The 12,796-nt window shown below is 41.7% G+C and overlaps 1 protein-coding gene across 3 annotated transcripts in view; it reads right to left on the bottom strand.

The window, feature by feature from the left end:
* ptpn12 (protein tyrosine phosphatase non-receptor type 12) overlaps positions 1–12,796 on the bottom strand; it is a 46,413-nt gene that overhangs the window by 17,433 nt on the left and 16,184 nt on the right. For all 3 annotated transcript variants that reach the window (XM_080491858.1, XM_080491857.1, XM_080491859.1), the window contains exons 2-11: positions 9,217–9,325; positions 7,604–7,680; positions 7,391–7,486; positions 5,437–5,475; positions 5,014–5,085; positions 4,801–4,860; positions 4,424–4,566; positions 3,549–3,615; positions 3,323–3,400; positions 2,310–2,408 (exon numbers count right to left, since the gene is read on the bottom strand). In XM_080491858.1, coding sequence (XP_080347984.1) covers positions 2,310–2,408; positions 3,323–3,400; positions 3,549–3,615; positions 4,424–4,566; positions 4,801–4,860; positions 5,014–5,085; positions 5,437–5,475; positions 7,391–7,486; positions 7,604–7,680; positions 9,217–9,325 — 840 coding nt within the window. The remainder of the gene's footprint in view (positions 1–2,309; positions 2,409–3,322; positions 3,401–3,548; positions 3,616–4,423; positions 4,567–4,800; positions 4,861–5,013; positions 5,086–5,436; positions 5,476–7,390; positions 7,487–7,603; positions 7,681–9,216; positions 9,326–12,796) is intronic.

Genomic DNA, 12,796 nt, shown 5'->3' with positions numbered 1-12,796 from the left:
TCACCAAAGAGTGATGGCGCAAGGCGGCTTTTAAAGGGGTTGCAGAGTCGGAGGATCAGTTTGTCTTTGTGTTAGTGACAGTGAAAGATGAACAAGGAGTGTGCCAGGCGAGCATTCACAGATGCAAACAAAAAATAAATAAATGAAAAATATTGTGTTCGTGCTGGAAGGGTCCCCCTTTCCCAACGGATGTGAGTCTATTCTCAGACTCGGAGTGCATGATGGGATAGAGCTGATGTCATCTAAGCTTCCTAAGCAGGAAGTCGAGCTCTGGATTCGTGCCAGCACACTCCCTCATCGTCTCTGTGTGTCCCCCCCCCCGTCTGTAGATCTGAAAGGCTTTCACAACTCGCTCATTGATCCTTCACGCCCGCCACATTTCTGTCTTTGATCGTATTACTACACACCAGTGGAAGTTACTACTGATGCCACCAGTCTTTCTCCAGTTTTTTTCTCTGGACAGAGATATTTGAGGGGAAAAAAATAGAAGTCACACTATTTGTGTAAATCGATCACTTCAAAACATTTCCAAATACTTCCCTTTTTATCAATCATATTAACCCTTTCTTTGGCAGGAGACCATATTTGTTAACTCTGTCATAACAATCACGTAGGATTTGAAGAATTTGTGAAAATGAAGGCAACTTAATCTGCTTTGAACGTCACATCATCACAAGAACACAAATTGTCTCTGCTGCCTCACAGCCTTCTCCACTTCAAGTACTGTTCATCCCAAAAAGATTTTTAATGATCTTATTTTCTACGTGTTAAGAGACCTGCCAGAAACATTTCACTACTTTTTCCTCTTATCTAACGCAAGAGACTTTTATTTTCCACTTTGTTGTACCTCTAACACCAACTATCACTCTGTGGAACTCTATGGAGAAATCATTGAAATTTATTTCCTCCTCCCTCTTTTAAGGTTAAATTGTTGAATTGTTTCCAGTCCAAATAGTATCTCACTGATTCTGAGCGGATATTACTGTTTTTATTAACTCCATTGTTAGTTTTCTCTGCCCACTGTCACTTGATTCTTTGTTATTTTTATTTTCATTACGTAATGTTTATTGATGGGGAATATTTCATATCAGTCCCCTGGGCTTCTTTCCTCTCCTGCATAGTCAGGTTTTATTTCTTGTAATTCAGTATTATATTCTTATTTCATGCAAATAAAGAAAAATAATAATAAATAACCTTTTTGCTTAGAAATATGGCGAAATGTTAGTATTTAATTGATTTAGCAAAAAATAACTGAATCATTGTGAAGTTGGTCAGTTTCAAACTTTTAAACTAATTTCAATACAAATTTACAGCCACTAACTTTATAAAGTCATAAAATTAAAAAATAATTATTGTCCTCAAAAAACTGAAAGGTATACATTTTACTTTCTGTAAATCAGGGGTGCCAAACATATGGCATGTGGGTGATACCAGGCCCAAGAATGGGAGAAAAAAAGATTTTAATTAGTAAAAAACGAAGAGCAGATGTCAACAATGCTTATAACTGAGATTGTTTAGCAAGATACTTCATTGCAGTGAGGGTTAGTTTGTAAAAACATAAATGCAGATGTCAATACTGAAAGTTCAAGAGTAGCTCAAGTATTTCAACAAGTGTCCTATAAAGGGTGAACAGTAGTTGCCCATGGCATGCAACAGCTTTAGGGTATTGAACTTCAACTTTAGTGCTTTAAAAGCCTAAAAATCCAGTTCAATGTTTCCCTCCTTGAACTACCCACATGAAGAGCAGCCTGCAGGTCATTAATGATATGGAATGATTCAGCTGGAGGTTACCTCCGGGTCTCAGAAAGTTGTAATTTTAAGTTCACCGAGCTGAAATTGTATCGGCTCATTTTCTCCATGACTTTTTAAGGTCCGCTTGGCTAGAATTGAAGTACAGTGAGAAGAAGAGAGGAAGACGAGGAGGCAAATAAGGACATTTTGTATGTAGTGCCTATGTTTTTGTGTGTTTGGGGGCAATAGAGGACAGCGCAGAATGACTGAGCAAAGTTTTTTTTTAAAGCAGGTCTAACTGTCTGCAGTTCGCTGAGACTCGCCTGTGGAGGAGAGTTCCTTTTCTAGATCGCTGGAACTCTTCTTTCTCTGTCTAAAGAGCAAAGTTTTTCTAAAGGCCTGCCCTCAATCTTCCAACCCTTTTTCCCCCTGTGACTAATTATTTGTGTTTTTTTTCTCTCCACTCCAAGCGTGTTACTCAGCGACATCCTGTCTTTCTTCAACACCAGACACCGTGCAGTGTGTGTGTGTGTGTGTGTGTGTGTGTGTGTGTGTGTGTGTGTGTGTGTGTGTCGTACCATCCCGTCGTGAATCTGTGTGTTGGTGGGGCTCTCCAGTAGCTGCAGTTGTTTCTCAAAGAGTTGAGCAATCGCTCTATGAACTAACTCGTACTGCTCCTGGAGGGAAAAAAACAACAACAAATACACAATGAGGCCGCAGGAGGAGACAGAAAAGCCAAAACATATACATTTTAATAAAAAGAGGGGTGGGGCGAGAACATGCAAATGAAAGATTCAGCAAATCAGCATCAAAATTCAGTATGCAGGTCAGAAAACCTTTAAAAGAACAGGAGTGGGACCTTTAGCAATGTACACATTTTGCCTCGTATGGTAAAAACTGTATTTAATCAAATTTTCAAAGATTATACAACAGTATCTGAAGATTTCTGGACTGACACTCCATTCTGCTGATGGGTTCATTTTCACCTTCAACAACCAGCTTGCTGACTGTTTATCGATTCAAAACACTCGACTGACTGTAAACGTCTTCCATTAAAGACTTATTTCTTTTTTTTTTTTTTTAAACAAAACAAAAAACTATATATATAATAACAGACGTCGGCCACCAATGCCTTTATAAATAAAAAAAAACACGAATACATCCACATCAAAACTGAGTCAAAAACAACCTCGGCGATTTGAAAATCATGGCGTAAATGTGCGAGGAGGGAAATTCCATATTCAAACTGGGAACGAGAACACATAGTCGTTTTCTGCCTATGTGAACGAGAAAATCCTGGTCATCCTTAAAACGAGATCCATGTCGGTAAAAAACCTCAGTAGAAATCACTGAACAGATCAGTAACAGGTTTTATTTTTAATGTGATCTGGTTCCCTGAGTTAAGATTTTTAAAGAAATTAACCACATGTAGCTAAATGTGGTGCTACTGAAAAGCGACTTGTCTCTATGTTTGATGTCGTCAAGTAACAGTCTGAAGTGAAAACATCACAAAGCCAGCTTATTACCGTCATCGCGCTCCGAATGCTATGAGTTTTTGGGATTTGTGTGCAGATATAAACAAACAACAAACCTTAGTTTGAACAGCAGAGTGCCGCTGCGTCCTCATTTCTTGAATCAACCGGAAAACATTAAAATCTTCTGGAATTTTCTTGAAAAGAAAAGTAAAAGGGAACATAAATGTTAACTTTCAATGCACTGAATCGTGTGTGTGTGTGTGTGTGTGTGTGTGTGTGTGTGTGTGTGTGTGTGTGTGTGTGTGTGTGTGTGTGTGTGTGTGTGTGTGTGTGTACACATACCCCAGCCTTGAGGAGGTTCCATGTGTAGTCAATAGCACAGATAGCGCCCGTCCTCCCACAGCCAGCGCTGCAGAATCAGCAACACACAGGAGATTAAGAGAAACGCGCACGCACACTTGAACTTCAGCCAATTATTAGCAGAAAAAAAAATATACTTCAAAACATTCTCCCAAATATCAACCCTGCTGTGTTTGGGTTTTTGTTAATACATGTATCTGAGGTGTTTTTCCACAGAATGGGAATAAGGGCACAGAAAACACATGTTTGCATCCAGACAGGAAGGAGACAGGAGCTGCACAGAAGCTGACGGCGTCTGACACAGAAAATCATAAAAGTTGATCTCACGCTGTCAGAGGGCGCAGTGTCTGCACACATACAGTACACATCAGCCCACACAAAGCATCTTTACAGACACAGAAACGCAGCTTTAAGTCCTGCTGTGCCACAGAGGAACCAGGAAATGTCCTCAGGCTGCTCATTATAGCTGATTACACACATATGGAGTGAAGTGCGTGTGTGTGCAGCGTGGAATTTACAACCATGTAGTTTAGGCCCTGATTCAAGTTGATACAACACTCGCCATATCCTGCGTTTAATGAAAATGAAACCTTCATATTTGATACTGTAAAATTAACGCCTCGACGAGTAATGATTACTTTTTCAGTCGATAGCAATCTGCTGCTTTATTGCAGCGAGTGCACCTTGCACCAACATGCAGCCAAGGTCTTCAGGCAAACATTACATCAACATATTAATGTGTAGTTTGACACACCAGGAAAGCTCCTGCCCTCACCGGCATTATGGATTAATCTGCTCCGACAGAGCAGTCACGCCTGGTGTGTGCATTTAATCTCGGTTGCGGGGTGTAAACGTACCTGCAGTGCACACAAATGGGGACGTCGTCGTTCTCCTGGTACTCTCTCATCAGTCCGATCATATCCAGTATGGAGTCGAACGATGAGGGGACGTCGTGATCCGGCCAGTTCATATAATGGAATTGGGTTAACCTCCGAGACTCCTGCAGGCCAAAGCATGAGGACATTACGGAAGATCAGCAGGAGACTGAATCCATTTCAGCAGACTTGGTAGAGAAACTGTAATATTGAAGTTTGGTAACTGTCTCTGCTACTTTATCGGTGTGATATGAACACACTGAAGGACGCTGCACACAAATGGCTAAAGTTTACATGTACCAAACCTTAATTCTACCAGTTTTGAGTCATTTGTTAGAAGACGAGGTCATGAAACTCACATTTTCATACTGCACCATCAGAGTCCTGATAAAATAATCTGTTCTGGCCTGCTCGGATTCCTGAAAAACAAAAACAAGGACAACATTTACACAATCATCGACTGAGATTGGGACAAAATGTGAGAAATGCAGGAGAGCCAAACCTCTCCCCTCTCCCCACCCTTGCTTCCTTATTGCACACACAGCTTTAACTTTACATGTTAGTTCACTTACACAGGAGATTTTGAAAGGGCCAAAAGTCATGGGCTCCTCTTTGACCAGCGGGAAATACCGCTCACACTTTTTCTAGGAGGAGGAGGAGGAGAAGAAGAGCAGTTGTTAGTTTGAACTGAGAACAAAATACCAGACAGATACCACAGTTTCCTGTGCATGTGTGCTTTCTGCTTTCAATAAATGGCAGCCACTTAACGCAACACAAGAGTGGGATTCATATATACAAATGACTGTGATGCTTTGGTAACTATTGGCCGCATCGTCTCTACCGACAGAGAAATGCACACATCAGCAGAAAGACTTCCACCAAGGCCGGACAATGTCGGACATTAATTTAAGTAGCTTCAGCCTCAGTGGACACAATAAAACACACATGCAGGTACACACACGTGGACACTTAACATGGACAAATAGTGATCTTACCCTTCCCATCTCAAATTCTCGACAGGCCATTACAATAACCTGCAGAGACACAAAGAGGAAGGCGTTACAACATTTAAACTCGTCTGTTCAGCCTGAAATGTTCTATTAATGTGAGGCTGGATAAAGGAAAAAGGACACTTTTTTTTCTCTCTCTTTGTAAATCAGCAGAGCATAATTTCTGATCATTTCCCCTTTAATACAGCAGCTCAGGTCATCCTTTTGATCCTACAACAGTATATCAGTATAGTACTATATATATAGTTATCACCACTACATCCTGGAGCTTCTCAGAGCGATACTCCAACCTAGTCAAAGCCCTCACCCTCCTCTCGTATTTGTCCATCTGTTTGTAGCTTAAGCTCTCCCCATCTGCCTTTTAATTCCTGACAACCACATTAAATATTTATTTTCATGGTTACAGTTTGACTTTGGGCATTTATTAAAACTTTGTCCACAGTGGATTTTTTCTTCCAGCACATACACATGGCTTCTCTGTGGATGAAAATGAAAGCAGGAACATTCATTAAAAATGATGGGTATGTTTCCAGTTTGATCATTATATCTGGAAGCAGCAGCCATTATCCACTGTTAGTTAAAACATCAAGGACATAGAAATAATTACATCTTTTGTGAGTGAAACTGGGAATTTACCAGGCATGTGGAATATAATCAAAACAAAATTATCTACAAATTATGCTAAATTGCCAACAAAACTTTAAGTATGGCTTGAGCCGTGTGAATTTGCAGCGTGTGTGTGTTTTCTGTGGTTTCCTCCCACATCCACTAACATGCCCTCGAGGTTAACTACTGACTCTTAAGATTTTATTTCCATGACGTTTCAAATGAAAACGCACCGTCTTTCCGTTTTCATTTCAGAAAAGTTTCGCATTTACACGGCAATGTTTTGACAGTGATGTCTGTTTCCTCAGAAACGTCAGAAACACTGAAAAAGATGTAGTTCTCCTGTTGGGCCACTCGTGGGTGCCATTGGTTGTTTGTTGTGTAAACAATCACAATGGGAGCATGTTACTGTCCATCTACTGTGCATGTACTGAAGAACTGTTCACTACAGCCGTGGTGCACATGAGAAGACGGAGCATTTCCAAAATTGTGTTTTCAGTGCGGTACAAGATGGACACAGGAATATTTTTCCGGGCCTCGCTCGTCCTTGCAGTTTTAGTCATGTACTCAAAAGCATCTCTAACTCATTATGCAAACAAATGAATGTTCATCAACAGCTCCTCTATCCTGTCTGAATCCTGAAGATATCAACTCAATAAAACCTGAGGCAATGTTTGAAAGCTTCTTTTAGAGTTTGATGCTGCGCTCATTTTCTTCTTTCCCATGTGTTTTTCTGCATGCCGAGATGCATTTCATAGGTCACGGGTCCTTAAAATCATGGCGTCTTATAAAGACGTTCGGTACGCAGCTGGTTTTTGTGTTCGAGCTGCAAACGTGTGGCTCCAGGTCTGGACGGGTTGAAAAGGCTGAATATAGTGCCACCACTCAGACATGATGCTAAATTTCACCCATGGCTAACCACAACGCTGCAACAAAAGTCCAAAAAGCATTCCCCACTGACTTTTATGAAGTCTGGACGGGGCCAATTACAAACCAATCCTATTTTCATGTTTGGAATGACTGAGGGCAATTGTGCACTTTCAATACGTGTATATTTCACATTTGTGAAACTGTCCTAGAACTTAAAAATAGGTTTTATTTGCATGATGTCAGACTGTTTTGGAGTATTTCTCAATGCCCTGAAAAACAAACCGATAACATATTGAACCATCCAGCATATAGGGGACTACATAAACACGCCGTAACAGAGAACCACCAGGGTTTGGTATTCCAGATCCTCCATGTTTCTATACACTGGAAACTGGTCAACTGCCTCAAAGAGCAACCACTCCTAGGAATGCGGACAGTGCAGTATCAGTTCCTTCCTACTCACAGCTACATTGTACTCCCAGTTCATCCTCCAGAAGTCGATGACAGTGTTCGGCAGCGGGCCCTGAGTTGCGATGTAGGCCTCTGGGCCGTCCATACCCTGAAGAGAGAAAACGTGGTCAAATACGAATACTCAGCAGGGACAATACAGTCTTCACATGACAAATCACCACAAAACAATACAATCCAGCCAAAGACAAAATAGCTGGCGTCTTACCTTGATGAAGTTTGCATTGATATAATCTGTGTCCTGGTTGGTTGTCTTTAATGTCAGCTTAACTCTACTGTGGTCAACTGGGGAGAGAGAAAAAATGAGGAATAAATCCAGTTAATTCCTTCAACTTTATTCTTTTTATTTCCTTTTTATAAAATTATATATAGAAAAAAGTGGGCTCAACAAACTGAAACAGAAAACAAAGGGTGAACAGGAACGAGTGAATCTAGAACAATATGTCATGTTGAGAGGTTAATGGACGTGCAGCAATATCCCCATTCCTGCAGACAGTGTGTGTGTGTGTGTGTGTGTGTGTGTGTGTGTGTGTGTGTGTGTGTGTGTGTGTGTGTGTGTGTGTGTGTGTGTGTGTGTGTGTGTGTGTGTGTGTGTCTGCACATCTGTTACAGATGAACCAGTTCTTCCCTTGCTTTCTCATCAGCTCATTCACTAAAAGCCTTAATGAATGAATGAATGAATGGATGGACAGAGGAGAAAAAGAGGATAAAGGTAGAAAAAAGTAGGACAGATGTTGGGTCATGTAAGCTTCCCCTGAGGCCATTAAGTACAGCGAGAACTCTATAAAACAGAGACCATTACAGTGTGCCAATAGCTGGGCTTGCGTTAAACGCTCGTCTGAATACGCCCACGAAAACAAGATTTTGAGCACTTTTTTCTTTTTCTTTTTAAATGAATTGTCATCTCAATCGTCTGACCTTCTGTCGTTTGCTTTCTATCAGCAAGACACTTTTTTAGAAATATTTAAATGAATATTTTCTCACTTTTTGTCAGGTTATCAGGCTGGATATTAAGTTTACCGTCTGTTGCAGAACATAAATCTGGTGCCAACATGTGGAATGCACACAGTGTTGAAGCAGCTGTTGGTAACATCTGGCCTGAACCTAAATGATGTTTCTTTTGTTGAGGATCAGTGTGAAGCATCACAAAATAAGAGATAGAGAGAAGTAAAACAGCACAAGGGAGCACGTCGCTAACAGATGCAGAGAGGCAAAGTCACCTGACGGCATTTCACACATCTTCAATATGGCAGAGTGCAATGTGACGCTGCGCCCTTACAGATCTGTAGCAGGTCCTCAGACCAGCAGTGGACTCCACCACACTTCAAGAAGGCACCTTGTTTACAACAGGGCTGCAGTGTGACGCCTAATGAGCCGTACAGACAGTAACTGAGCATATTATCATTCATAATTAGCTGCAACAGACGCTCTATGACATAACTCGTAGTTGCTTTGGCTTGATGACCTTTGAATAAGGAGCACTGCCTTCTTGTAACCCCTCATCGTAATGTTATGATTATCTAAGAGACTTGTGCATGTAGTGAAAAGCTTGTTGATCAGAGGAAGTGGTTTTCACAGAGCACACAGCGTGTTTTTGTATTCTGTTACATAGTACACCTCATCCAATATGCTGTCTGTTTATATGCCTTCCTCCAGCTATATAAATGTTAGAGTGAACTTAAACTACGCAGTCACCAGTCTCCATAAGGGAGAAGAAAAATATGAGTAAAAACTTGTTCCTATCCCGAAAGTTTGACTTGAGAAATAACAAATTGTCCTCCTACAATGTGACTTTGAATTAGTAGTTTGAGCAGGACTTACACGGCAGTATATCTTTATATCTGTTCTTCTTGACATTCTCCTCCTTTTCTCCAACGTTGGTCGGGTAGATCTTCTCCGTCCGGTACTTGGTTGATAACCGTCGTAACCGCTGAAAAAAGCAAGAACACGTTTAGTGGATGGTAAAAACCTGGCACCCGGACAGATATGATACTTGCTTTGTTTGTAGTTTTTCTTTAACGGACTGCAAGAAAAAGCTGCTTTCACACCAACGCTGCATCTTTTTCTTAGTTAAGTGTGAATATGTACAATTGTCATTGGGAGCCGTGTTAGCCAGTCTGCCGGGTTGGTATCAGATCAAACTGTGATCAACAAATATATGACCCGCAGACTCGGTCAATGTCAATCCAGCCCAATCCCGTCATTGAAGTGTCATCTTAACGTGTCCGTCAGTACATTAACATTGTTGTCTGATTTACAAGAAAATCAGACAGCTACTGATCGTTCCGTCTGAGATGGCCAAAGTCGCAGTGTATAGCTGAACACACACTCCTTATCAATACCAATGTACCCGAGTCACTCACACACACTGCCTTTACTCTGTGTGTGACAGCACACAAAATTAAATGAGGCCAAATCTAATAGAACCTGACACTGATGAAGACACGTTCAGTTAATAGGAAGCGAGCAATTACATGGCTTCAGGTCTGCCAGCAGGCCGAAGCATACCCAGCTGTCCTTGAACACTCTTGGTAACTAAAGAGATTTTTTTTTAGATTGTCCAAATGTCACTAAAAGTGAGTTTAACACACACTTTTTGGCACAATCTTGTTCCAGATTTTCTGTTGTTGCACACTAACAAGAGGGCAAAGGTGCCTGAAAGAATCAGTAGTGAAGACTCACACTATTCCACCTTTGTTACAGCAACTCCAATCTCACTGGAGATTCACCACGGACGATTCTTTAATTCATGACTTTAACGTGACTTTGAGCTTCTCGCTCAAACTTTAAAAAGAAACTTCAAAAGCTGGCAAAACGTTTGTGGCAGGAGGGGGAAAAAAAGTAGTGCTGCTCTGATAGCACTCACATGGTATCACTCTGAGGCCCTTTTTAATTCTCTCCGTCAGTTCAATCACTTTTTTCTCTTCCTGAGACAGTCAGGAAATTAGACATCCCCCCCCGCCCCCCCCCCTTTTTTTTTTGCCTCAATCACTCCTCCCTTCTCACTCTCTGCGAGTCTGAGAAAGTCAGCGTGGGCGTTCGGGCTTCTGGAGCCTCGTGTGAAAAATGGTCCCACCTCTCTTGTCTTGCTTTGGCTGCAGGCTTCCTCCTGTTACTGTAACACGGACATGAACTGTGCATCCTGAGTTTGTCAAACTCAGGTCTGAGGCCTGTCCTTGTTTAACTTTTGCCTCCACGCCGATGTAGACGTCTGATGAGCTCAGAAAGGGGCCCTAAAACATGACGAGTCTTTCACCTCTAATCTCTAAACCACAAAGCGGGACTATCGGCGAGAGAGGAAGCAGAGAGGAGTTGGAAAAAGAGGTACAGAGGAGGGCGGTGGGCGGTAACACAGCTGTGCATGGATGCATGTGTGTGTGAAGTAATAGCATTAGAGCTCCTCTGGCCTCATGTGAATTACATTTGAAACAGAGATCTGCTTCTGTGTTGGGCCAGAGCCTGGGAGCGCACGCACATACACACACACACACACACTAGATCAGAAAAGGCTGGCGGTAATGATAAAAAGCTTCCCTTTGTAGCCCTGTTAACTTAGTTTACGGCAAACTGAGGGGAAAAAATGGCTCCTTTCATAATTAAAACTTTGGGCTTACATCACTGAATTCCTTGTAAAAGAAGAAAATAGTTTTATAAATAGTGCATTTATCAAGCGAGATTTCAAATGATCAGATGCAGGGAAAAATGTATCTATTGTCTTGTTCAAAGACCAATCCATCCTCCTTTTGTAGTGCTTTATGCAACCAAGAAGAGAGGGAGCAGTGTTGTTATGAAATACAGAGTACTTACGATTTTGCCTATTTACCTCTTTTTAAGCACCACCATTGGGGACAGGTACCGAATTCAGTACTTTTATACATACCGACCAAATTCCGCCGGAACTCCTGAGTATCAATTCACGTAAAATCAAAGGGTACCATTTTTCGGCACCTAAATGCATCAATGTGACTGAGGAGTGGAAGAGAGGGCGACTTTCCGAGCCGGACTTGAACACAGCATGGCACGCTCATGAGCGTACTGACGTTAATGGCTGCGGCAGTGAAGGGAGCAAGCATGGCAGCGAGAATGCGCTCAAACGTTTGGCTCCACTTTTCAGAACGCGACGCAGATCACGCTCGCTGCAATACTTGCGACGCGAAGAGCGAGGCCAGCGGCGGGAATACTTCTAATCTGAGGAAGCTACTTGGTTTTCAGTGTTTCTGTCGATCCTGTGGAAACGGAAAACATTTTGAAAATATTGCGGCTTTTTTGAAAGGAAAACAAAGACAAACAATGCGTTGTCACTGAAATGGGGCCCGTAGCCGACACAAAAGCACACGGTTAAACTCACAACAGCTAAAGGTTTTTACACTGTTTGACAGGATTTTCATAAACTCAACAGCACAACATTACAAGGTGAAGCCCGCTAGAATGTACCACAGAAGAATGACAACTTTATTCTGTATATGATCGACATGTATGCTTTCAGGAAATAAATAAAAACAAACTGAGAAAGTCTTGCTGTAGCATTTATATGGAATAAAACAGAACATATGGAAAGCGTACTTCCTGGGAGTCAACAAACTATTGTTCAATTAGTTGTTGTAGCGAGACCGTGGCCATAAACTTTGTGATATTTTCACATGATTACAACAGATGACTGTGACGACAGCTGTCAGCAAACTGTATGACACAACAAAGATTTTAACCCGCAATCAAAGACATCGCTGTGATTGCCTCTCTTTTGTCTGGGATGACCACAATCTGTCTGTTTTTCACATTTCTGAAGTGCATGTTTCCACTCTCATTTGTCACACTGTCATTTCAGATCGAAATGACAAATATGCCCCGCACATTTTTAAGTGCATCTTTTCTTCTCTCACGCTCCTCAGACAGCGTGTAATTACGCTGCATAGAACACACGCCGCACAAAAATACACATAAATACGTCTGTACACTCTCGCAAATCACACCTATGCCTTACAGAGGCAGAGGACAGGAAATGGAGGCGTTTTATTTTTTTAAATAAACCATAAGGTGTGAAGAAAAGATGGGGAAGTGACACACGGTGTAGAATAGAAGTGATCTGGGGAAAACGGAGGAGAAGATGTGAAGAAAGATGGAGAGAGAAGGACAAAAGGAGAGAGTTGAGGCTTTTAAGAGGCTCTTGGTAACTAAGCTAATGGGTTTCTTTATTCGTGGTTTCTTTCGCTCATTCACACGGCCCCTTTACACACTCTGTCGCTTCACACTAGCATCGTCTCTGAATGAAGGAAGTGGGAGCAGAGAAAAGGGGGTGAGGAAAAGTAAATATCCGTGTTGTTATCTCCACCCAAGTGGGCTTCTCGGGTCAGATCTTGCTTGTTATCCAACAGTCGGCAGCTCATCGGGTTCTGCTAAAGAA

The sequence above is a fragment of the Lipophrys pholis genome (genome assembly GCF_963383615.2).
Source record: "Lipophrys pholis genome assembly, chromosome: 22".
Lineage (NCBI taxonomy): Eukaryota > Metazoa > Chordata > Actinopteri > Blenniiformes > Blenniidae > Lipophrys > Lipophrys pholis.
Note: the sequence above shows the minus strand (reverse complement) of the source record. Positions and strands in the feature narration are given on the sequence as shown.